This window comes from Ranitomeya imitator, chromosome 2, assembly GCF_032444005.1.
Source record: "Ranitomeya imitator isolate aRanImi1 chromosome 2, aRanImi1.pri, whole genome shotgun sequence".
NCBI classification, from domain to species: domain Eukaryota; kingdom Metazoa; phylum Chordata; class Amphibia; order Anura; family Dendrobatidae; genus Ranitomeya; species Ranitomeya imitator.
Window position 1 is genome coordinate 310,737,272 of NC_091283.1, and position 27,162 is coordinate 310,764,433.

General features: G+C 45.3%; 1 protein-coding gene across 3 annotated transcripts in view; it reads left to right on the top strand.

Moving 5' to 3' along the window:
• Nucleotides 1–231: 231 nt before the first annotated feature.
• The window catches only part of LOC138663398 (oocyte zinc finger protein XlCOF22-like), a 61,501-nt gene continuing 34,570 nt past the window's right edge, over nucleotides 232–27,162 (top strand). For 2 of the 3 annotated variants that reach the window (XM_069749576.1, XM_069749579.1), the window contains exons 1-6: nucleotides 250–310; nucleotides 3,955–4,143; nucleotides 4,273–4,452; nucleotides 4,536–4,659; nucleotides 4,743–4,840; nucleotides 13,712–13,802. In XM_069749576.1, coding sequence (XP_069605677.1) covers nucleotides 4,066–4,143; nucleotides 4,273–4,452; nucleotides 4,536–4,659; nucleotides 4,743–4,840; nucleotides 13,712–13,802 — 571 coding nt within the window. In that variant the 5' untranslated portion in view covers nucleotides 250–310; nucleotides 3,955–4,065. Of the gene's footprint in view, nucleotides 311–3,954; nucleotides 4,144–4,272; nucleotides 4,453–4,535; nucleotides 4,660–4,742; nucleotides 4,841–13,711; nucleotides 13,803–27,162 lie in introns of all 3 variants that reach the window. The other variant, XM_069749577.1, reaches the window with a different exon arrangement.

The window sequence follows — 27,162 nt, forward strand, 5'->3', positions numbered from 1 at the left end:
ACACCTAATACACACACGGCTCCGCTCCATACACCTCATACACACATGGCTCTGCTCCGTACATTTCGTACACACACAGCTCTGCTACATCCACACTGTAAACCCCTCCTGAACCTACACATAATCTTCCCCTCATCCAGCACCATGACAACAAGCACAGCAGAGTCCTGCATACACCTAGGCCCCCCTGATCATGTGACCCCTGACTCCTCCCCTCCTGTGACCTCATCACAGGTGCTGTGCGCACAGAGCAGCCATATATGTGGAGTGCAGCTCTGCGGGTGGAGGGTCCACACCAGAACTGTAGCAGGTAAAGACCCCAATATCCACAGGTGTCCCTTCTAATTGGGGGGAAACTATCCCCTCTAATAATCCTCGGACAGTTCTGACAAACACAGTAAAGTGCTCCTTTATGGAGGTGACAGAAAGTCTGTTTAGTCCCTTTAGCTTCATAGTATCAGCTCTAATCCAATGGTGAGAGAGCGATTTACCCTGAAGAGTCACAGATTGTGGGGTTGTTATAAAATGTGATATTTAGGGGGTTTGTGTTGTCTCCAGGGGTGGATTAAGGGTAGCCAGGGCCCCGGGCTGTTCAGAGATTGTGGGTCCCCCCGGTCATGTGACGGGGGTGGGGTCATGTGACGGGGGGTGGTCATGTGACGGGGGGTGGGTGGTCATCATGTTATACCTGAACCTGATTATTCAAGAAAAATAGTTGCTGTGTGAAACTATAACCTGTCAAACATCCATTGATGTAGTCAATTTTCCCTTCAGTTAGGAAGAAAAACAAAACAAAAATAAAAACACTTTAAACCATAGCTTTGAACAGTACAATTTTAACCACAGTGATCAAATTATATCACATACAATGAACAAATGCCAGACCACATATTACCACCAGTGACCGAATAATATCACATACAAGGAACAAATACCGCTACACCATGTCAAGACCACATATTACCACCACATAGTGACCAAATAGCACGTACAAGGGACAAATACCGCAACACCATTTCCAGACCACATATTACCACCACATAGTGACTGAATACTACAATACTGACAGTAATAAAAAAATAAAAAACAAAATACTGTCACCATAACTGCCAGTATTCACAGGAGATCTGTAATTGGTATGCAGTGTCTGTGTAGAGGTTATACAGCGATCACTGGCGACATTATACACAGGAGCTCTGTATATGGTTTAACAGCAGGGGTGTCAAACTGCATTCCTCGAGGGCCGCAAACAGGTCATGTTTTCAGGATTTCCTTGTATTGCACAGGTGACAATTTAATCACCTGCACAGAATGATTCCAGCACCTTGTGTAATGCAAAGGAAATCTTGAAAACACGCATGGTTTGAGGCCCTCGAGGAATGCAGTTTGACACCCGTGGTTTATAGTGTATAGTGTCAGTGTATAGATAACACTGACTCACCAGTGACGTCTCTAGGTGAAGTCCTTCATCTGTCATGAAGCACAGACCGCCATCATTTATTCCAGCCAGGGCTTGTTTGTTGTTTCTGCAGGAAATAACACAGTTATCTCGAGCTCCGCTTGCAGAACACATTGCTTAATTTTCCAATTTCAACATTACACCACATGAAGAAAAAAGGCGATATAGTGTCACTCTGCACAGTAACAGGACCCCCCCCCCCCCCCATTTAAAACAGTATACTCAAAAAATAAAATAAATACATCACTGCAGTAATAATATCCCTTAATTAGCCCCTACGGAAGTAATATTCCCTATCCTGGCCCCATGTATCTCATTCCTGGCTCCTGCAATATGTTTGCACATCCTGCCCTCTTGAGTATCCATTCTACCCCATATGATTTCCCCATCCTGCCCCATCTGTCTCCATCCTGTCCCATGACAGTGTGTTCAACAATCTGCCCCAGTGTGGCCAGCATATTATCCCCAGTGTGTCCAGCATATTACCCCCACACGGTGTATCCAGCAATCTGCCCCAGTATGTCCAGCATTGCCCAGTTTGTCCAGCAATCTGCCCCAGTGTGTCCAGCAATCATCTGCCCCAGACTGTGTCCTCCTGCATTGCCCCCCCAGTGTCTCCTGCATTGCCCCAGTGTGTCCAGCAAATGCAATCATCTGCCCCCGTCCCCTGACTGTGTCCTCCAGCATTGCCCCCCCAGTGTCTCCTGCATTGCCCCCCCATGTCTCCTGCATTGCCCCAGTGTGTCCAGCAAATGCAATCATCTGCCCCAGTCCCCAGACTGTGTCCTCCAGCATTGCCCCCCCCAGTGTCTCTTGCATTGCCCCCCCAGTGTCTCTTGCATTGCCCCCCCAGTGTCTCCTGCATTGCTGTGTCCTCCAGCATTGCCCCCCCAGTGTCTCTTGCATTGCCCCCCCAGTGTCTCTTGCATTGCCCCCCCAGTGTCTCCCGCATTGCCCCCCCAGTGTCTCCTGCATTGCCCCCCCAGTGTCTCCTGCATTGCCCCCCCAGTGTCTCCTTCATTGCCCCCCCAGTGTCTCCTGCATTGCCCCCCCCCAGTGTCTCCTGCATTGCCCCCCCCCAGTGTCTCCTGCATTGCCCCCCCAGGCCCCCAGTGTGTCCAGCAAATGCAATCATTTGAGGCCCCCAGTCCCCAGAATGTGTCCTCCTCCAGCATCATTGCCCCAGGCCAGTGTGTCCAGATTCAATCAGACTGCCCCGGAACGGCATGGCAGTCAGGCAGTGAGTCAGTGACGGCACGGCAGGGGCATGGCCGCAGGCCCGCACGGCACATAAATCTGGACTCAGTCAGGAGGTTATAACGCGGCGGCACCACCAGTCTGACATGGGCGGGCGGCTGGTGGGTCACGGCACGGGTGCCACTGTCTGTCACTGTGTCACTCACTGACTCTCTGGACTAGTCTCTGCACAGTGCGAGTAATGCCCTGATGATGGCGGCGGCCGGCGGGCAATCTGTGCGGTAGCCCAGGGCCCCCCACACCACTTGGCCCTGGACTGCCGCCCAGATTGACCCTCTTGTAATCCTCCCCTGGTTGTCTCCTTATAAGAATCACAATGGTTTTGTTCCTTTTCGCTGATAGATACAAACGACCCAACAATGAAAGCCGGGAACCAAGGAAACATGTATAACTCCCATAGTTCGGGGCCCCACACAGTATAATGTTCCCCCAGTAGCCTCCACACATAATAATAACACAAAATGCCTCACACAATCTGCTACCACCCAAACCACTAGATAATAAATCCTCATTTATCCCCATTCTTGATACTGTACATTGCCATTTTCTTGGTTCCCACACACAGTATAATGTTCTCACAGTATCTCCTACCCAATTTTTGGGTCTATGAAAGATGGGAACCAAGGAAACCTGTATTACTCTCATAGTACGGGGCCCCACACAGTATTGTCGGGAAACTTTCATATAGAGGCCGGTGGTGATGGAGTCAGTGACGGACTCTGGACAAATCTGTTTCTAGAGCCGTAGTAGAAGATGAAGATGTCGTCCTCATCATGAAGTAGTTATTTCTCCTGTCACGTGTAATGAATATCTCCTGCAGTATTGCTAATGCTGATTCCAGGGTCGGTAAATGAGACGAGAATTAGCGTTATGGAAGATGAGTCTATGAGGAACGTATTCAGCTGCCGACTCCGAGGAAGAAACTGCTTGCTGTCTGTGGCCTAAATATATAGGTTTTATTAGTAGATGGAAAGAAGAAAATTGAATACTGTAAAATAGCAAATATACCATTGCTGCTTGGGTTCCCGCCAGTCTCTGTATTTTCTGCTCAGACTTAACAAACTTATGATTCTTACAGCCAATCAGTCGCCAAAGCAGTGAGTAATATAGGCAGTGATTGGTTGCATGGAGGAGATGTCTTAGTCAGCAATTCAACTTATGTTCCAGTCCATACAAGACTAGAGAGTACAACATCTACAAGTTCTATCTTTTTATATGTTTCCCCTTATTATCTACAGGATTTTTATGATGTTACATCGGCTCATCTTCTTCTCATTCAGGTATTTACAATATCCGATCCTCTGTGAAGATCTACTATTGAGGGAATTTTCCTTATTTACCCATTACAGATGGATATGGACAGACACAAGATGGCGGAGAGGATTTTACACCTCACCCTAGAGATCCTCTTCCGTCTTACTGGAGAGGTGAGAGATTCTGATGACGTCACATTACATAATTCTTATCTATGGGAATAACCGATGGACAGAACTGGAGAGGTGAGGACTCTGGAGATGTCTGTAGTGAGATTTATTAATGTGTCTCTCCATAACCAGGATTACATAGTAGTGAAGAAGACCTCTAGTGATCGCTGTCAGGACCCGGTGTCTGAGGGATGGGGAAGACCCCTGAGCCCATTCACGGGGCCTCCACCTCACCCCCTGATCCATGAGGACATCAATGACCAGAAGATCCTAGAACTCACTTACAAGATGATTGAGTTGCTGACTGGAGAGGTGACACTGCTGGGAATGCTGGGACATTATACAGTAATGCTATGAAGGGATTGGGGGGATGATGGTATCATTGTATGTGTCAGGTTCCTATAAGGTGTCAGGATGTCACTGTCTATTTCTCCATGGACGAGTGGGAGTATTTAGAAGGACACAAAGATGTGTACAAGGATGTCATCATGGAGGTTCCAGAGCCCCTCACATCACCAGGTAATAGACAGGACTAAATACACATTTTCTATAATTATCTGTATGTAAAGAATGAATTCAGTCCCTGTATTTGTTTCCACCAGATCTATCCAGTAAGAGGACAACACCAGAGACTTGTCCCCGTCCTCTTCTTCCACAGTACTGCAAACAAGAAGATCCCAATGTTCCTCAGGATCATCAGGTAGATGGAGAGAAGGTGTCCTGAGATCTCCCCTATGATGTGTAGACAACTTTTAAAGCTTTGTGCTCAGTCTTGTTTTATCCACCAGTATTATATGGTTTTTTTTTATTATCGCTGACAGCACCCACTGAGAGAGGGGATCCGCCCCCAGGAACAGGAAACTTACAGATAAAGAGGGGCTGTCCCCCTTGCCTCCTCAGTTGGTTTCCTGTTCCTGCGGGAACCTGCAGAGGAAACGTTACCTGGGCCTGTGCATGCCACCTGTGCGGTGTCTGGGGGACGGCAGGGGCTGTGGCACCAGAAGCAGCGTCGGGAGAGCCCTGCCTGTCAGACTTCCCCCTCGTCTGATGGTGGATGATGAGAGGCCTTCCTTGTTCACGCGGAACGTGGTGCGGTAGGAACAGACCGGCACTCATCTTGTGGAGCGGGATGCGTGCATCGGCTGCCCTGCTCTTCCATCGGGCAGTGCTTCCAGGTTTCGGCCCACGCATGCGCACTGCCCATTCAGCATTCCTGAACTAAAATTGCTTGGGTTCACTTCCTGGGGTCCGGGGAGGCTTGTTCTGGAGATGGACGGGCTGTAAGTATAAGATCCGGCGGCCTCCTGCTGCCAATGTGTCCCAAAGGTGTCCTCTCCAGGAGAATCTGAGGTGCACCACAGGTGGTGGAAGTGCAGCCGGACAGCAATCCCAAGAGCAGCAGTGGGCGTTCCAGAGATGGTGACTCCACAGACAAGAGGGTACGGAGTAAGGCAGCTGAACCTTCTAGAACTCGTGCTGTACCTCCGCTTCCAGAACCGGTACCACATCACAGCTTCACTGGGTGAGTGTTACATGACTCTGCCTACTAAGCTGATTCACCTTCTTTCTGTGTACCTCCCTTTCAGGCTAAGAAAACTAAAAAAGCCAAGCACAAAGAATGTGCCTTGTGCTCACAACCCCTTCCTGACCTCTATCTTAAAAGATTGTGTCAGAGTTGTATCAGCCAGACTTTAGAGGAGGAGTCCTCAGTTAGATGCGCTGATATACGATTAATGATGAGAGGAACTTCAGTCCTTAGGATGCTCAAACAGGCCTAACAAACATAAATCTAAAGCAAGGAGTGTTACCCCTGTCTCCAGTTCTGCTTCCGGTAGAGACCAGGCTGGATCCTCTGGTGCTTCTGATTCATCGTCATCTGGTGAAGAAGGGCTATCTTTTTTTCCCATAGAGAATATGGATAACCTGGTGAAATCAGTTAGAAATATGATGGGGCTTTTAGAGGTGAAAGAGGTTAGATCTACAAAGGAAATTATGTTTGCAGGTCTCTCGCAGAAAAAGAGACAAGCTTTCCCAGTTATTGGTGCGGTGAAGGATTTGGTCAGGAAGGAATGGAGCAAGCAGGGGCAGCACGAGGGTTCCTCTCTTCATCTTCCAGGAGGATGTATCCCTTTGTCCCTTTGAAGTTGATGACCTGACAGCTTAGTTCAAGGTGGACTCTGCAGTGGCCTCGACTTATAGGCATTCTGTCCTGCCTGTAGAAGATTCTGGGGTCTTATCTGAACCTCTAGACCGCAAAGCAGAGACATTACTTAAAAGATCATGGGAGTCCTGCACCAGAGCCTTTAGACTGGCTATATCCAGCACATGTACAGCAAGGTCAGTGCTTGTTTGGGTGGACCAGCTGGAGGAACAGATCAAGAAAGGATTGAAAGGCTTTTGTCCTCTATTCCATTGATCAGGGGAACTTCAGTATATCTAGCTGATGCTTCTGTGGACTCCCTACGCCTGGTGGCAAGGTCAGCTGGTCTTGTTAATTCTGCTTGTCGTGCCCTATGGTTGAAGGGCTGGAAGGGGGATGCGCAATCAAAGTCTAAATTGTGCACAATTCCATGCCAGGGTGAGTTCCTGTTTAACAATAGAACAAAATAGAAGAGAAAATCCAGCTTCCAAAAATATCCAATTTATTAAAGTTAAAATCCAAGGTCCAAAAACATGGTTCACAGGAGAGGAGATAGCAGCATGCTACGCGTTTCGAACACTAGGTTCTTTTTCAAAGCTGCCTACTATGCACCAGAATGAGGTTTAAATAGCAACTGTGACCAATCACAGTGAATTAATCCACACCTGATACATCAGTAATTATATACAATAAAAACGCAATGATATTGCAAAAGAGAAAAACAAAGAAAATATATAATACAGACAAAGGTGGCCTAATTGTGGTGATGGACACATTGGTCTACAAAGAACAAATGAATGATCTCCTAAATGACAGCACCACGTATAGAAAATTACTCTCAGATCCTACATCTTCTTACAAAAAGGAATTGTTCAGTTTGATTGATGATGGTGCAGCTCTGGGTGTTCTTACTAGAACACATGCTGAATACCTAAAGGTTGATTGCCCCATTATACCTACAATATATGGCTTACCCAAGGTACATAAAGGTGTTACACCTCCACCAATGCGCCCTATATTATCAGGGATGGGCTCTCTAACAGAACATCTTAGTCAATGGGTAGATTCCCTCTTACAGCCATTGGTTACGAGAGTTCCAGGATTCTTGAGAGATTCGAGAGATGTTTTACATCAGCTCTCTAATATTGTATGGTGTGATGGATTTCAATGGATAAGTTGTGATGTCATCTCTCTGTACACCTGCATTCCACAAAATATTGTTATTCAAGCACTTGAATTTCATTTGCATAAGTACAGTAATTACACCATTGATTTGTGCAATTATATCTTGCAGGTTATTGTTTTTTTAATGACTCACAATTATTTTTTCTTTGATCAGCAGTTTTTTCTCCAATGTAAAGGAGTTTCTATGGGAGGCAAACATTCACCATCCGTTGCTAATTTGGTAATGTCATACTGGGAGGAATTATTTCTTTATTCGGATCGTAATCCGTTTTTGATGGACATATTCTGGTATGGTAGATATATCGATGATTTGCTCCTCATATGGAGTGGCGATGAATCTACCATACCGGAGTTCCTCAGTTATCTCAATTCTAATGAATTTAATCTTTGTTTTACATGCAGCCATAATTCACACATGATTTCCTTTTTGGACTTGATGCTGCATAGTACTGTTGGCTCTGGTATTGCCACTTCCACATTTCATAAACCTTTATCTGGTAATAGTATTTTACATGCGTCCAGCAGTCATCCTGGACATACAATAAAGTCTATACCAGTGGGTGAGCTGACTAGAATAACCAGAAATTGTAGTGATGCTAGCATTTTAAAGCAAGAGACTGATTTGTGTTGTAAAAAATTAGAAAAAAGAGGCTACTCTAATTGGTCTCTGGATAGAGCCAAAAATATAGTACAACATAAAAAACGCAGTGACATGCTGTTATCTAAAAATAAGAGTAAATTGCATCAAAACCAAAAAAATTTCTGCTCCATTAAATACAGTCCTCAATACAATAACATCAAATCTCTTATTTTGAAAAACATTCCTATTCTTTATGAGGATGAGATTCTCTCCAAAATTCTGTCTTCAGGCTGTCAGGTGATTGCAAAAAAGGCTACCACTTTGTCTGATATTCTTTCACCCAGCCTATTTAAATCTAGCAAGGTCTCCCACACATGGTTACATCATAAAGGCTTTTATCATTGTGGTGCTTCTAAATGTCGCACATGTGCGCATTCCACTGTTATGCATTCCTTTACTGATAGTAGTAACAGACAAGAACACAAAATTCAGCAATTTATTAACTGCAATAGTAAGAATGTAGTTTATATGATAACATGCATTAAATGTAATTTAAGCTATATAGGTTGCACTACTCGCATGTTAAAGACACGTATTTCTGAACATATCACTGACATTGTTGTTTCTACTAATAATAATCGCTCTATGTCTCACGCCTCTAAGCATTTTATTATCAGTCATCAAAGAGATACTGCATTCCTTCGGGTTGTCGGCATTGAAAAGCTTCTGATAACAGCCAGAGGAGGAGATCTGAAAAGACGCTTAATGACACGTGAAGCCTACTGGATGTTTTGCCTTAACACTTGCTATCCCATGGGTTTAAATGCTCGCAAGGAAATCATGTTTCATTACTGAGAGAGCAATGCTGTTTAGTTATATTGTATGTTTTTTATATGTCTGTATTATATATTTTCTTTGTTTTTCTCTTTTGCAATATCATTGCGTTTTTATTGTATATAATTACTGATGTATCAGGTGTGGATTAATTCACTGTGATAGGTCACAGTTGCTATTTAAACCTCATTCTGGTGCATAGTAGGCAGCTTTGAAAAAGAACCTAGTGTTCGAAACGCGTAGCATGCTGCTATCTCCTCTCCTGTGAACCATGTTTTTGGACCTTGGATTTTAACTTTAATAAATTGGATATTTTTGGAAGCTGGATTTTCTCTTCTATTTTGTTCTATTGTTTCACGTGAAGACTGCACGGCATCCGGGCTTCCCCCACAACAAATGCCTAGTAGGTGAGCTGGTTTCTCTCCATTTTTTTTTTTTTCCTTTTGAGTTCCTGTTTGGCAGCATGCTCGATATTCTCACCAAGACGGGAGAGAGAAAGAAGGGGATCCCTAACCAGTCTGTTCTGTTCTACAGGAGGGCCTTCAGAAAGCGACCATTCGGTAGAATGAGGCCTTATGAAAACCGAGATGGCTGGGAAACAAAGGAGACCAAACAAAAAGGTGCCCTTTTTAGTGGATCTTCTTTCAGGAAGAGTAATAAATTCCATTGACCCTGACCCTCCTGTGGCCTGCATGTTAAAATTCTTTTGCCACAGATGGCGCCACAGATGGCGGGAGATCACTTCTAAGGAGACCCTGGGCTTAGTAACATCGGGGTTGAAACTAGAGTTTCTTTGGATCCCCCCCGGATTCCTTTGTCATGACCTCTCTAAGGGTGCGTGTCCACTGTCCGCATTTACGGCGCTTTGGACGGAGCGGCAAAACCGCTCCGCCCAAAACGCCGCCCCCTTCTGAACGCGCGGTGATTCCGGATATGTGCAATGCATAGGGCCCTGTGATTTATCTTGCGGCGATGGAGCATCGCCGCAATGTAAACAGACATGCTGTGTTCTAAAAAGACACGTTGCATGTCCGTAAACGCAGGGCCGCCGGGTGCGTGTTCACACGCATAGTGGAGACGGGATTTCATAAAATCCCCTCCACTATGCTGTAACATCTGGACGCTGCGGGTTGAATGCTGCGGTTGTATGCAGCGTTCAATCCGCAGCTAATCCGGATGTAAACCGGCCTGTGGACACATACTCTTAGATCTCCAGCACAACAGGAGTCTCTTGAGTTGGAGGTTTTATGTCTATTATCTAAGCATGTCCTGATGGAGGTCCCGGGAGACCAGGGAAGGGGATTCCATGGGTAGTGAAACCGTCCAGGATAGTTACTACGGATGCTAGTCCTGGTGGATGGGGAGCTCATATGGACGATAACCTGGCCCAGGGGCAGTGGTCCATAGAGGAGGCTGATGACTCCTCAAATCTAAAGGAACTAAAGGCAGTCAGTCATGCTCTACATCACTTTCTCCCACAGCTGCGGGGGTCTCATGTGAGAGTTTTGGTGGACAATACCATGTCGGTTGCATATATAAATTGGCCAGGCGGAACTCGATCAAAAGTACTGATGTCTAGTGCGTTGGAGATTCTCCAACTGGCTGAAACCCATCTCTTGTCCCTCTCAACGATTCACATCAAGGGAGTGGAAAATCTCAAAGCGGACTTCCTCAGTCGCCATACGTTATATCAGAGAGAATGGGGTCTCAGTCACCAAGTATTCAGGAATTTTGTGGAATAGACTTATATGCTACCAGGGACAACAGAAAGGTCCAAAGGTTTGCCTCCCTGGACAGGGCAGATCAGCCAGAGATGATCGACTCCCTCCAGTTCTCTTGGCGGTTCAGTCTGGCCTATGCGTTTCCCCCAATAATGGCTACTGCTTCCACTGCTCATCAGGAAGATCAGGGACGAGAGGGCAAGGGTAATTCTCATCACTCCTTTCTGGCCCAAGAGACCATGGTTTTCATGGCTCAGGGCCATGTCAATATCTGACCCCTGGATCCTCCCATCAGATCCAGGCCTGATCTACCGGGGTCCATTCCCTCATGCTCGGGTGAAGGGTCTCCACTTGACAGCGTGGAACATGAGAGGCAGATGTTGAAACTAAGGGGTTTTTCTGACAACCTGATTAGTGTCAGTCTGCAGAGTAGGAAAGAATCCACGCCGAAGATATACAGGAGTAGAGTGTGGAGGAAGTTCCTTAATTTTCATACTGGGCCCTTATCTACTGAGGTTCCAATTGCTGCAATTCTCAAGTTTCTGCAGAAGGGTCGGGTGCTGGGTCTTTCAATTAACACATTAAAGATTCAGATGTCAGCTTTGGGAGCCCTATTTAGTCGTAATATTGAGGAAGATAGATGGTTTGTACTGTATTTCAGCATGTGAGCGTAGTTACCCTGTACACATTGCTCGCTTGCCTCCCTAGGACCTGAACCTGGTCCTTGATGCCCCGACAGGTCCTCCTTTTGAACGTTTTAGAGTCTGTCGCATTAAAGTACATATCATTAAAGACTGCTCTGTTAGTTGCTTTAACATCAGCTAGAAGAGTTAGTGACATAAAGGCTGTATCTATAGACCGTCCTTTCCTGTTAGTTTTTCCTGGTAGGATACTGATGAAGGCAGATCCTTCCTACCTCCATAAGGTAGCTGCCAGGTTTCATAGAAGTCAGGGGATTTTCCTTCCCTCCTTTTTTGATAACCCTTCTACTGCTGAGGAAGAGAGATTCCACACCTTTTTTAAAAAAAAAATCAGATACATTTTTATTTAACCAAATTCAAGGTACAAAGCAATAAAACAAAAATAGCAATGAGAACAATATTAGCAATAGTCATTAGTTTCAGAAATTTCCTCCCTCCCCCCATTACATACAAGAGCAGCGAATAATGCATGGTATAACCTAAGTTCAGGGTCATCTTCTCTCCACCCAAGGTGTTCATAGTGTCTCAAATGTTCTTATGCCTTTTATCTTAACATAAATGTTTTTTTACATATTCACAATAGAGTCAGACTGTCTGAGAAATTCCCTCAACATCGGCGGATCTTCATTTATCCAGTATCTGGCGATCAGTTTACGCGCAATATATAGTAATCAAGCTATTGCCACCTTATATTTATTATGTACCTGGACCTCCTCCACATATCACAGAATACACATCACAGGATCCCTCAGTCCTACAACCATACGCTCCTCCTCTGGCATTAAGCATCACTGTCCAATATGGGTTCAGATTTGGACACTGCCATAACATATGGAGAATTCCAGCCCCCTCCATTCGGCACTGAGGACACTCAAAAGTCTGTCTCAGACCTGCTCTATACAGCCGTTCATGAGTCCTATATACTCTATGGGGTACATATATCTGCGAGAGTCTGCCCGGTTCACTCAGCGATAACTGGGGTATATATTCCATAATCACTTCCCATTTATCTTCCTTTATCCTACCATATTCCTCCTCCCATTTCTCCTGTACTCTAATAGGATAATTATTTAAAAAAGCATGCATTAGATCCTTATAAATGCCAGACATCACCCCTTTTGTTCCCCCCTCTGCGCAGGCATAATCAATCAATATATGCTTGTGAATCTCCATATTCATCGTCTTGCTCTGCGTAACATAAGCATGCCGAAACTGCCCGTATTGAAATCTGCAGACCTTCGGTAGACCATAATCCTCCTGCACCATTCCAAAGGGCACCAGTCCCTGTAAGTCCTGCACCTGAACCATGTACTGTATTCCCAGTCTCATCCAATTTTTAAATTCTCCCATTTTAACAAATTCCGGTAGAGTCTCGTTTTGCCATATCGGGGAAAAATTTGTCAAGTGCTCCAAACCCCTAATCTTTTTAATTGCCTCCCAGACTTTATGTATCAGTGCTAAAGTAGGATACACCAAACCCATCTTCCTGAAACTTTCTGCCTCCAACCCCTGAACCAAGCAAGGGATCCCTCCCCATCACCTGGACCAAGAGATTCCACACCTTAGACGTGAGGAGAGCGGTCCTACATTATATAGACAGAACTCACCTCTGGAGGCAGAGTAGGGCCCTGTTTGTGTCTTTTCAGGGCCACAGGAAGGGTTTTGGAGTCACAAGGATCACTTTAACACATTGGATCACAGATACAATCTGTCTGGTCTACTCAGCAAAGGGTGAAGGTCTTCCGGATGGAATAAAGGCACATTCGTCACGGGCTATGGCATCCTCCTGGGCTGAGAAGGCGGACGTCTCGATTGATCTGATATGTAATGCTGCAACATGGTCTTCACCATCTACCTTTTACAACCACTAGAGACTCTATTTGTCATCATCTTCGGACTTGGTTTTCAGGAGATCTGTCCTCAATATGGTGGTCCCTCCCAGATGATGGTTCTCTGAAAGTTTCTCAGTGGGTGCTGTCGTGGTGAGAATAAAAAACGGATTACATACCGGTAATTGTATTTTATGGAGTCCATGACAGCACCCACTCACTTCCCTCTGTTAGATGTGTATGTAATTCACTCCGGGTGATGGTAGTATATATTGAGGTATATGTTTATACATATTGAGTGGTTTTTATGAAGATGTTCTAATGTTTTCTTGGTGGTTCCTCTTGTACTCTGTAATCCAACTGAGGAGGAGAGGGGAACCGCTCCTTTTTATCTGTAGGGTTCCTGTTTCTGGGGGCGGATCCCCTCTCTGTCGGTGCTGTCATGGACTCCATAAAATACAATTACCGGTAAGTAATCCGGTTTATACTTGTGTAATGAGAACGGTGGAGATGGTAGGATTAGAGCTAATCATAGATGTGACTTCGCCATCTGTCTGTGACTTTTACAATATTTTTTTCAGGGTGAAGATCTGACCCATATTAATGCTACAGAGTCATATGTGAAGAATAATGAGCGGTGTAAAGAGAAGATTCCTACATATGACTACACAGGTGAGTAGTAACCACTAAATGCAGAGAAGTCACAGATGCTTTATCGGTGGTGTAGTCTGGCTGTATCACAATCGTGTGATCACCATTTTTCCTCTAGACCACAACATTCTCCTCCACCCAAGACTGTTCAAATTACTTTGGGCATTAAAAGCCCTTTTCTATAGAACATAGAGCCTGGAGGATCAACCTATAGCCTGAAATGGGGAGGCGTTGATCGTAACCTGTCCAGATCTGTAAACTACAAAGCCAAATGACAGCGTACGTAGAATGTGCTGACAAGTTAGAAAAACTTGAAGAAAAATATAATGATGGGCCTGTAAGGGAAAGAGGAGGCTGTTGATGCTGTTGGCTTCCTAGAACCCTGATATCTTATTGGATGAATCTACCTTCTCTCCCTTCTGTGCTGCTGAATGTGCTCATATGGTCCCTACAAGACCAGGTCCAGTCTTTCTGGCTGAACTTCACTTTTATGATCGCCAACATTAAATGTGCAGTGAGGCCAAATGTGAATTTCTGTACTAGAACAGAGTTTCCCTTTATACTGAATTTTCAATTTCTTTTAAAACCGAATAACTTCAAGTAGGATTGTGATAAACTTCTTAAAAGACATTACACCTGTGCCATGATATATCTCTTTTCCAAAGATTTTTATTTTGAGATAAAAAGGGAATAGGGAATGGAGGCAGGAGAGGAAGGGGGCGGGGGAGGGAGGATAGAGAGGGGAGGGGAAGGGGGGGCATAGGGAAATATATCAATGTAACAATGCAACAAGCGTATTAATTTACATTATGGAGTAAGTAAGAATACATAGTGCCCAGTACTCTGGGTATATGTGAGGTATAAATGAACAAACAGACAAACAAACAAACAGACGAACAAACAAACAGACAAACAAACACAAAAGATTGCAAACCAATTAAGGCCAATCATATGTGAACAAGGATTTAACAGGATTAAACAGTTAAATAGTTAAATAGTAGTCAAAGTATACAAGTAGATGGTATTGCACCTAGAAGTTAAGGTACCATCACACTGAACGATATCGCTAGCGATCTGTGATGTTGCAGCATCCTGGCTTGCGATATCGTTGAGTTTGACACGCAGCAGCGATCAGGATCCTGCTGTGACATCGTTGGTCGGCACAAAGTCCAGCCCTTTATTTTGTCGCTGGACTCCCGCTGACATCGCTGAATCGGCGTGCGTGACGCCGATTCAGCGATGTCTTCACTGGTAACCAGGGTAAACATCGGGTTACTAAGCGCAGGGCCGCGCTTAGTAACCTGATGTTTACCCTGGTTACCAACGTAAACGTAAAAAACAAACACTACATACTTACATTCCGGTGTCTATCCCCCGGCGCTGTGCTTAAATTAAGTTATGGGGAATGGAAAGGCCTTGTCCCATTTGTTCCATTTTTTGTAGAATTTTCCAAATTGATTATTGATCAGAGCAAAATTCAGTTCATGTGATCTATGTTGCTGGGATAGATGGAAGATAAGATCTGGATTTGGGAGTGTTTTTGTTTTTCCAGTGGAAAGTGATGATATTTTTTGCTACGAGGCATAGGTGAATAAATATAGGTTGAAGTGCCAATTCTAATTCGTCCAGGTTAAGGGATAGAAGGGCCATTTGAAGGGTGAGGGTTAGGGTTTTGTTGGAGATTTTGTTGAAAGTGGAAGAGACACAAGACCAGACTATCTTGACTCTGGGACATTCCCAAAACATATGCAGTAGGTCTCCCTTAAAGCCGCATTCTCTCCAGCAAAGGGGTAAAGTTGAATTTGATGAACCGAAGTGTGCTAATTTTGCCGGAGTATAATACCATCTGCTGATGGTTTTAAAGTATGTCTCTTGGAGTGGAAATGAGATTGTGGAGTTGTACGTTTTGGACAGAGCCTCTTCCCATTGTTCTGGGGAAAAGGTGGATTTCAGGTTTTTTTCCCAGGTAACCATATAAGGGCTTTTTGACAAACTATCGTCATTGTTGAAGGAGTCGTAAAGAAAGCCATGACTCCAGAAGATTTTATGGTGCGGGTTGAATAGGACTTTTATGGAAGCGTGAGTGAAATTCATTTTTGAATTGAGAAATGCGAGGACATTATCTTTTAAGAGAATGAACTCTGTAAATAAGGAATGGGGGACGTGAAAGTTTTTCTTCAGCGATTCAAAGTCTGAGAAATTGGAGCCGTTGTGTATATCTCCCAATTTTGTGATTTTTAGATCTGGCCAAATAGCAGGGAGAGTTACGTTAGTGAGGCTAAAAATAAGACTGAGGGGTATGTTTTTTAGAATAGAAAATTTGTGTACCCGTCTACTTGGTTTGGAGAATTTACTCCAGGCTTGGGCAATGGCAAGGAATAAAGGGTGGGAATTAAAGTTAGGGAGATGATTTGATATTGCTTTAGGGATGATGTTGCTTAGCTGTTTACCATTATTTAAAAATAATTCTAAAGGTACTGTCACACTGACAACGATATCGCTAGTGATCCGTGACGTTGCAGCGTCCTGGATAGCGATATTGTTGTGTTTGACACGCAGCAGCGATCTGGATCCTGCTGTGACATCGTTGGTCGGAGCAGAAAGGCCAGAACTTTATTTCGTCGCTGGATCTCCCGCAGACATCGCTGAATCGGCGTGTGTGACGCCGATCCAGCGATGTCTTCACTGGTAACCAGGGTAAATATCGGGTTACTAAGCGGAGGGCTGCGCTTAGTAACCCGATGTTTACTCTGGTTACCAGTGTAAATGTAAAAAAAAAACAAACACTACATACTTATATTCCGGTGTCTGTGGCGTCCCCCGGCGTTCTGCTTCCCTGCACTCCTCCTGCATCCTGTGTCAGCGCCGGCCAGCCGTATAGCAATTACAGCGGTGACGTCACCGCTCTGCTTTTACGGTCAGCACTTACACAGTGCAGGGAAGCAGAACGCCGAAGGAACAGACACCGGAATGTAAGTATGTAGTGTTTTTTTTTTTTTACATTTACACTGGTAACCAGGGTAAACATCGGGTTACTAAGCGCTTAGTAACCCGATGTTTACCCTGGTTACCCGGGGATTTCGGGATCGTTGGTCGCTGGAGAGCTGTCTGTGTGACAGCTCTCCAGCGACCAAACAGCGACGCTGCAGCGATCGGCATCGTTGTCTATATCGCTGCAGCGTAGCTAAATGTGACTGTACCTTAAGTCGAACCAGGCCGGAGGATCACATTGAGAAATCCAGTGAGCACTTTGTTTAATCAACAGAGTTTGGTAATGGGCAATAATGTTGGGAAGGCCCATCCCCCCCATTACCTTTTTTCCTGTGTAGTGATGAGGAAGAAGTCCTAGCTTTTTTTCCTCCCCACAAGAAGGTGTTAAACAAGATTTGGATATTTGTCAGAAGTATGACCGGAATGGGCAAGGGCAGGCATCGGAGAACGTATAAAATCTCAAGGACCTCTATGGTTACAATTCTAAAGCATCGCCGACCTCCGATCATGTGACGGGGGTCGGCGATGCCGTCATTTCCGGCCGCCCGGCCGGAAGCGGTAGTTAAATGCCGCTGTCTGCGTTTGACAGCGGCATTTAACTAGTTAATAGGCGATTCTGCCTGCGCCTATTAAGGGCAAAACAGCTGACATGTCCCGGCTTTGATGCGGGCTCACGGCGGAGCCCGCATCAAAGCAGGGGATCTGACCTCGGACGTACAATCACGTCCGAGGTCAGAAAGGGGTTAAGGGGGAGGATGTTCGATTTCTGCTGGTTTATTTTGTAGTTAGATAAATCTGAGAATTTGTCCAGCTCGCTGAAGACCTCAAGTGAAGATTTTTGAGGGTCAGTTAGAGTCAATATTATGTCATCTGCAAATAAGCTGATTTTGTGTTCCTTGTGTTTGGTGTGAATACCTTTGATATGGTCGTTGTTGCGGATGTGTTCGGCTAGGGGTTTGAGGGCTAGGTTGAAAAGTAAGGGTGACAGAGGGCACCCCTGCCTGGTGCCGTTTGTGATAGAAAAGGGGTTCGAGGTATGATTGTTAGAGATTATTTTCGCGCTTGGGTTTGAATAAAGTGCCATAATGATGGTCACAAGTTTTTGATTGAAACCGAATTTGAAAAGAGTCAGTCTAAGGAAGTCCCAATCTATGCGATCAAAGGCCTTCTCGGCATCTAGTGAAATTAGAGCTGTTGGAGTTTTTGTTGAGTTAGCGTACCTAATAGCGTTTATTAATCTCCTTGTGGCATCTGAGGGTTGTCTCCCACGGGTGAATCCTGTTTGATCGTTGTCCAGTAGGTACGGGAGAAAGTTACTCAATCTATTAGCTATTATTTTGGAGAACAGTTTTATGTCTGTGTTGATGAGGGAGATGGGGCGATAATTGGTCATAAGTTCAGGGTTACCTTTAGGTTTCGGGATCAGAACAATCGAGGCCTCGAGCATTTCCTTTGGGAATAGTCCTCGGTCTGCGGCGAAGTTAAATACTTCTGCAAGGTGAGGAGATAAAAGTTTACTGAAGGTTTTATAGTATGAGTTATTAAATCCGTCTGGGCCTGGGGATTTGTGGAGGGGTAACTTTTTAATAGTATCTTCTATTTCCATAGGGGAGAAAGGGGCAGACATATAAGCTAGATCGTCGGTTGAAAGAGAGGGGAGATTAATTGAATTGAGGTATTCCTTAATAGCTGGAAGATTGGGTTGTGAAAGGGGGGAGGTTTGTTTGAGGTTGTATAATTTTTGGTAAAATTGTGTGAATTCGTTAACTATATCTTGGGGGTGTGTTAAAGTATCGTTTTTGGAGGTAGCGACTATTCTATTGATTCTATTGTGAATTCTTTTGTTCTTTACCCTATTTGACATGAAAGAAGTCGGTTTATTTAGTGCGGAATAGTATTTATATTTTGAGGATTTAACTTCAGCATCATAGGGAATGCTGATGAGTGTTTTGAGTTTTTGTCTCAAGTTTAAGAGTTCAGATTGGAGAGAGGAAGATTGGGGATGGTGAGCTAATAATTCAGATTCTTTATTGTTGATTTGGGTTTGGATTTCTACGATTTTCCTTCTATTCTCTTTTTTAATTTTTGACGAAATATCAATGAGAGTGCCTCTGAGTACAGCTTTGTGGGTGCACCAATTGTTAAAAGGGTTGGTTGAAGAGGATTTGTTGTCTAGAAAGAATTGGAAGATGGCCTTTTCTATATTTTGCTTGTGAAAAGTATCGTGGAAGATATTGGAGTTACATCTCCACATCTTGGCTTTCTTAAGAGGGGGACCTAGTTGAATTAGGCTGTGTACTGGCGAATGATCAGATAAAGACTTTTTGCCTATAGTAACATCCAGAAGGCTGGGGAGAGTGAACACGTACGTAAGGATTAAATCAATCCGAGATGCGGACTGGTGTACGTCCGAAAAGAAGGTGTACTCTCTTGACGATGTGTTAAGGCACCGGAAAGCATCGAAAAGTTTGTTTTTAAAAATCCACTGATTTAAGTTTTCCGAGGGGCTGCGAGTGTGTGAGAAAGAATCAACAGTACTAACCGGTGTCATGTTGAAATCTCCAGCAAGAATTAGTTCTCCTTTTTTGACCTTGGAGATGGTTTTCAGGAGCTTGTTTAGAAAGCGAATCTGGTGACGATTAGGAGCGTATAGGTTTACTAGGGTACAAAGTTGTTCATTAATCTTGCAGATCAAGATGAGATATCTGTTGTGAATTCTGTTATCGAACTCCCTCCTGTGGTCATGAATGGTACTTCGGCGAGTTCTGTCCATGGACTCCCTCTGGTGGCTGTGAGTGGAGCTGCTGCTTCTGAGGTTCCTTCCACAGGTGACGTAGTTAATTCTTTGGCTAGCTGCTCTATTTAACTCCACTCAGATCGTTACTCCATGCCAGCTGTCAATGTTTTTGTACTGGTTCAGTTCACTCCTGGATCTTTCTGGTGACCTGTTTACTCCAGCAGAAGCTAACTCCCTGCTAGTTTATTATTTGTTCATTGTTTTCTTGTCCAGCCTGCTATTATGATTTTGCCTTGCTAGCTGGAAGCTCTGGGATGCAGAGTGGCACCTCCGCACCGTGAGTCAGTGCGGAGGTCTTTTTGCACACTCTGCGTGGTCTTTTGTAGCATTTTGTGCTGACCGCAAAGTTACCTTTCCTATCCTCGATCTGTTTAGTAAGTCTGGCCTCCCTTTGCTGAAACCTATTTCATTTCTGTGTTTGTGTCTTTCATCTTTACTCACAGTCAATATATGTGGGGGGCTGCCTTTTCCTTTGGGGAATTTCTCTGAGGCAAGGTAGGCTTTATTTTCTATCTTTAGGGCTAGTTAGCTCTTAAGCTGTGACGAGTTGCATAGGGAGCGTTAAGAGCAATCCACGGCTACTTTTAGTGTGTGTGATAGGATTAGGGATTGCGGTCAGCAGAGCTCCCACTTCCCAGAGCTTGTCCTGTGCCAGTTTAACTATCAGGTCGTTCCGGGTGCTCCTAACCACCAGGTCCATAACAGTACAGCTGGCCAAAAGTGTTAATGCATCTCAATAGAGGGATAAGAGAAGTTCTGAGACCATTTTTTTTTCTCTGCAGTGTGTTTTGTCTTTCTTTTCCCCTCTGGGTGGTTCAGGACACAGGTGTAGATATGGACATTCAAGGTCTGTCCTCTTGTGTGGATCATCTCACTGCAAGGGTACAAAACATTCAAGATTTTGTGGTTCAGAATCCGATGTCAGAGCCTAGGATTCCAATTCCTGATTTGTTTTCTGGGGATAGATCTAAGTTCCTGAATTTCAAAAATAATTGTAAACTGTTTCTTGCTTTGAAACCTCGCTCCTCAGGTGACCCCGTTCAACAAGTAAAAATCATTATTTCTTTGTTACGTGGCGACCCTCAAGACTGGGCATTTTCCCTTGCGCCAGGAGATCCGGCATTGCGTGATGTAAATGCGTTTTTTCTGGCGCTTGGATTGCTTTATGATGAACCAAATTCAGTGGATCTTGCTGGCTTTGTGTCAGGGTCAGGATGAAGCGGAGGTATATTGTCAGAAGTTTAGAAAGTGGTCTGTGCTTACTCAGTGGAATGAGTGTGCCCTGGCGGCAATTTTCAGAAAGGGGCTTTCTGAAGCCCTTAAGGATGTCATGGTGGGATTTCCCATGCCTGCTGGTCTGAATGAGTCTATGTCCTTGGCCATTCAGATCGATCGGCGCTTGCGTGAGCGCAAAGCTGTGCACCATTTGGCGGTATTCTCTGAGCATAGGCCTGAGCCTATGCAATGTGATAGGACTTTGACCAGAGCTGAACGGCAAGAACACAGACGTCGGAATGGGCTGTGTTTTTTACTGTGGTGATTCCACTCATGCTATCTCCGATTGTCCTAAGCGCACTAAGCGGTTCGCTAGGTCTGCCACTATTGGTACGGTACAGTATAAATTTCTTTTGTCCGTTACTCTGATTTGCTCTCTGTCATCTTATTCTGTTAAGGCATTTGTGGATTCAGGCGCTGCCCTGGATTTGATGGACTTGGAGTTTGCTAGGTGCTGTGGTTTTTTCTTGGAGCCCTTGCAGTATCCTATTCCATTGAGAGGAATTGATGCTATGCCTTTGGCCAAGAATAAGCCTCAGTACTGGACCCAATTGACCATGTGCATGGCTCCTGCACATCAGGAGGATATTCGCTTTTTGGTGTTGCATAATCTGCATGATGTGGTCGTTTTGGGGTTGCCGTGGCTACAGGTCCATAATCCAGTATTGGATTGGAAATCTATGTCTGTGTCCAGCTGGGGTTGTCAGGGGGTACATGGTGATGTTCCATTACTGTCATTTTCGCCTTCCACTCCTTCTGAAGTCCCTGAGTTTTTGTCAGATTACCGGGATGTATTTGATGAGCCCAAATCCAGTGCCCTACCTCCTCATAGGGATTGCGATTGTGCAATTGATTTGATTCCTGGTAGTAAGTTTCCTAAGGGCCGACTGTTCAATTTATCTGTGCCAGAGCACGCCGCTATGCGGAGTTATATAAAGGAATCCTTGGAGAAAGGTGATATTCGCCCGTCGTCATCACCGTTAGGAGCAGGGTTCTTTTTTGTGGACAAGAAGGATGGTTCTTTGAGACCTTGTATTGATTACCGCCTTCTTAATAAGATTACAGTCAAATTTCAGTACCCTTTGCCGCTGCTGTCTGATTTGTTTGCTCGAATTAAGGGGGCTAGTTGGTTCACTAAGATAGATCTTCGAGGGGCGTATAATCTTGTGCGTATTAAACAGGGCGATGAATGGAAAACAGCATTTAATACGCCCGAGGGCCATTTTGAGTACCTGGTTATGCCATTCGGGCTTTCTAATGCTCCATCAGTATTTCAGTCCTTTATGCATGACATCTTCCGAGAGTACCTGGATAGATTCCTGATTGTATATTTGGATGATATTTTGGTCTTTTCGGATGGTTGGGAGTCTCATGTGAAGCAGGTCAGAATGGTGTTCCAGGTCCTTCGTGCGAATTCCTTGTTTGTGAAGGGGTCAAAGTGTCTCTTTGGAGTTCAGATGGTTTCATTTTTGGGTTTCATTTTTTCCCCTTCTACTATCGAGATGGACCCTGTTAAAGTTCAGGCCATTTATGATTGGACTCAGCCGACATCTGTGAAGAGCCTGCAGAAGTTCCTGGGCTTTGCTAATTTTTATCGTCGCTTCATCGCTAATTTTTCTAGTGTTGCTAAGCCATTGACTGATTTAACCAAGAGAGGTGCTGATGTGGTCAATTGGTCTTCTGCGGCTGTAGAGGCTTTTCAGGAGTTGAAGCGTCGTTTTTCTTCTGCCCCTGTGTTGTGCCAGCCAGATATTTCGCTTCCATTTCAGGTTAAGGTTGATGCTTGGAGATTGGAGCAGGGGCTGTTTTGTCGTCTCGTTATGTTCCTATGAAGGTTTCCTCTCCTAAGTTTAAGCCTCGTTTCATTGGTCCGTATAAGATTTCTGAAGTTCTCAATCCTGTGTCATTTCGTTTGGCCCTTCCAGCTTCTTTTGCCATCCATAATGTGTTCCATAGGTCGTTATTGCGGAGATACGTGGCGCCTATGGTTCCCTCCGTTGATCCTCCTGCCCCGGTGTTGGTCGAGGGGGAGTTGGAATATGTGGTGGAGAAGATTTTGGATTCTCGTATTTCGAGACGGAAACTCCAGTACCTGGTCAAGTGGAAGGGTTATGGTCAGGAAGATAATTCCTGGGTTTTTGCCTCTGATGTTCATGCTGCCGATCTGGTTCGTGCTTTTCATTTGGCTCGTCCTGGTCGGCCTGGGGGCTCTGGTGAGGGTTCGGTGACCCCTCCTCAAGGGGGGGGGTACTGTTGTGAATTCTGTGATCGAACTCCCTCCTGTGGTCATGAATGGTACTTCGGCGAGTTCTGTCCATGGACTCCCTCTGGTGGCTGTGAGTGGAGCTGCTGCTTCTGAGGTTCCTTCCACAGGTGACGTAGTTAATTCTTTGGCTGGCTGCTCTATTTAACTCCATTCAGATCGTTACTCCATGCCAGCTGTCAATGTTTTTGTACTGGTTCAGTTCACTCCTGGATCTTTCTGGTGACCTGTTTACTCCAGCAGAAGCTAAGTCCCTGCTAGTTTATTATTTGTTCATTGTTTTCTTGTCCAGCCTGCTATTATGATTTTGCCTTGCTAGCTGTAAGCTCTGGGATGCAGAGTGGCACCTCCGCACCGTGAGTCGGTGCGGAGGTCTTTTTGCACACTCTGCGTGGTCTTTTGTAGTATTTTGTGCTGACCGCAAAGTTACCTTTCCTATCCTCGGTCTGTTTAGTAAGTCTGGCCTCCCTTTGCTGAAACCTATTTCATTTCTGTGTTTGTGTCTTTCATCTTTACTCACAGTCAATATATGTGGGGGGCTGCCTTTTCCTTTGGGGAATTTCTCTGAGGCAAGGTAGGCTTTATTTTCTATCTTTAGGGCTAGTTAGCTCTTAGGCTGTGACGAGTTGCATAGGGAGCGTTAGGAGCAATCCACGGCTACTTTTAGTGTGTGTGATAGGATTAGGGATTGCGGTCAGCAGAGCTCCCACTTCCCAGAGCTTGTCCTGTGCCAGTTTAACTATCAGGTTGTTCCGGGTGCTCCTAACCACCAGGTCCATAACAGATATCTACCATTAGTGTCTTTATATTCATCTATAGTTTCAAAGGGAGTTGAGGAACTTACCATAGTGATTACGCCTGCTTTTTTCTGGGGGCCACAAGATAAAAAAATGTGGGGGAACTTTTTGTGCTTGAGGTGTGGGTAGTTATTAATCATAAATTTGGACTCCTGAATGCATGCGATATCAGTGTGTAACCTTTCTAATTCACTCCAAAGGGAGAACCTCTTCCGTGGGCTGTTTAAGCCTTTCACATTGTAATTGGGGAGTTTGAAACTCATAGTAGGTCGCTTAGAAAAGGTGCGAGAATGGTTAGTAGGAAGCTATGTAACCTAGAACTTGGAACAAACAGTTACAAATATAGAATATAGAAAACAATCAGGTACTTGAATACGGTCGGTATGTATCAGCAAAGAAACAACCTATGGAGAGAAAAACGAGTTGTGAACAATAAACATAGGCAGATCACTGAAAAATGAACTGCTACTAAACACTCGGGATATTACTCGTGGACGGGTAATAGTGAAACCCAATGTAAACATGAAAAGAACCTAGTAATCAGTGAAGTTGTTTATGATTTTCCATTATTTTGTCTTGGTCTTGAGATGGACCTTAAAAAATTGGCGCCTTTCTCTGGGGTGAAGACGGGGATAACTTTACCCTGGTAGCGGATTAGGAGCTTGACAGGGAAACCCCAATTATACTGGATTTCTCTATCTCTGAGGGCAGAGGTGACGCTGGAAAAGGAGCGTCTAGCGTCCAATGTAAATTTTGACAAATCTGGGAAGACCTTCAAGTCACTGTTCGGGTCAGGGAACACTTTTTGATCTTTTAGGTACTTTAAGATTTTTTCCTTCGTCTGGAAGAAGTGTACCCTCAGGATTGTGTCCCTGGGAACATCAGCTGCTAGTTTTGGGGGCCGTGGAAGTCTGTGAGCCCTGTCTATCTTGAGATCAGAGGAGGAAAGATTTGGGATAGCTGTTTTATAGATATCCTTGATATGATCGGAGAGATGGTCTGGGGGGATGCTTTCCGGGATGCCGCGTATGTTTAAATTGTTACGGCGACTTCTGTCCTCCATGTCTGAGAGTTTGAGTTTGTGAACCTCTGCAGAAAGTTCCTGTAAGTCAAAGGATGAGTCGGTTGATTTACGTTCGAGTTTTTGTAGCCTCTCCTCGTGGTTAATAATTTTGTCAGAAAACTTTTCGAACATATTGTCCAATTTGCGATCGAACTGTTGTCTTTGATCTCTGAAATTTTTGTCCATATCTCTTCTCATTTCTCCATATTCTCAGATAAATTAACCAAGTAGGATAGTACGTCTCCCTGTGACGATTCTAGACCTGCCTTGGATCCGGCAAGAGGTGGAAAATCTTTTTCATAGTTGTGGTTTAAAGGGTTTTTCTTAGCTTTGGATTTTGCAGGGGAGGAGTTCGGGGAAAAGTCCTCCGACTGTACGTCAGAATCGGATTGTTCGTGTGAGGAGGTACAAATATTTCCCCATGCTCCTGGGGTGCTTCTTTTGAGGCTCTGGGATGTATCCATCTCAGCGGTGCCCGGTTTATTTTTACCCGTATTGTCTGGCAGGCTTTGGTAGTGAAGAGTTTGTTTTGTAGGAGAATTGAGTCTGTGTGGCGAACGAGATCTCTCTCTATTTGTGGAGCCAACTCTATCTCTGTTAGTTTGACGTTGTGGGTAGGTTTTACTGCTCTTTTGCGGGTTAGGGATTTTTGAGGCAGGAGAAGACCCTTTATTTCTAGTGGTACTCATTCTGGAGATAAGGATACTTTTTAAAAAAGTATAAGGCAGTATCAGGCTCACCCCCCTTGTTTATTTTTATTTTTCCCCCTTTTCGCTTGAGTTGTAATGGCAGATATAGAATATAAGGTGGCAGGTTCAGAAGATATGGGAAAATGAGCTTCTCTTTTAAAATATATGCCACCGGGTGGTGCTGTGGTGCTGAAAGTAATCCTTAAACCAGTCTTTCTTATAGGGAGTGTGTGCCTTAAACTTGTTAATACCACAGCTTAGCTCCCTGTCCTGTTGATAATGGAGAGAGTGTGATTAACCCTTGCTTGTAGGGTTCCACAGCAGAGCTTCCCGCTCAGGCAATGTGAATGTCCCCTCCTCGGATATTGGCACTTCTTGGCGCTAGAGGGATGTGGGAACTATCAGTGGCCTCAATATGTACAACCACAGCGGCTCCCTGCTATTAAAGTTTATAGTTTGTAGTTTATTGTTGTTCCACAGCGTTTGCTCCCGGCTGCATGTTTGGGGAGAACCTCTCCCTGACTTAGGCACAATTTGCTCCACAGCGCTGCTCCCTGACTCGTAATGAGCGGCGTTCTCTATCAGCGCTGCCTGCCCGCACTTCCAGAGCAGCCGCTCTGCTATCAGCTATGCTCGTCTGGTCTAGGAGGATTCCCGTGTCGCTGTAGGAGACTCGCCTCCGTAGCTGCTGCTGGCGGGCTCAGGCTGGCGCGGCAGTGTCCTGGTGACAGGGATTTGGTTGTGGCGCCTACTCCTCCCGGTCCTCTTCTCCCGGTCTGCGGCGTCTTTCGGAGCTCGGTGGTGGGGCGGAGCTACAGGTCCGGCGTGCAGGTGGATCTCCTGGCGGCGGCTGCAGTGATGGGGCGTCTTCTCTGCTCCGTTCTGCGGTGTGGATGGCGGCGTCACACGGTGCTCGTCCTCCCGGTGGGTCCCTCGCAGCTTCAGCTAATGAGGCGGGGGAGGGATCTTTGTCCTGCTGGTTCAGTCTGTCAGCGGTGCGGCTCCATAAGCTTCAGACCGATGATGCGGTAGTGCGCAGGGCTGTCTCCCTCGGTGGAGGGAAGACCGGTAGCACTGTGACGGTGCTGCTGAAGGGCTTACCACAGCTGAGGTGCCGCTTCTAAGGGTCCGGATCTTTGTCCACTGCTTGTCCTTGCGACGATGCAGGGGTCCAGCTATTCGACAATAGGAGACTTGTGTTAATAAAGTCTTAACAGGGAAGTTGCGGTGGTACAGGCTCTGAGCCGTGACCTCCGGTAGTGCGCCTGTGTCCGTTACTCAAGGGGGGGCTTCAGTGCCACCTCTCTCTCTTCAGGGGGACACTGGTAGATTTCTGGAGGGTATGGAGGGAACTCCAATTATGGCAGGTCTCCTAGGAGGAAGAGGGGGGGGGGAGGGGCCAGGTCGCTTGTGAAAATGTATCCCCTGGCTTCAGGCCCACGAGAGAGTGTAGGCCGCAGAGGTCTCAAAAGGTACAAAGTTGATCAAAAGTTGTCTTGAATAGTC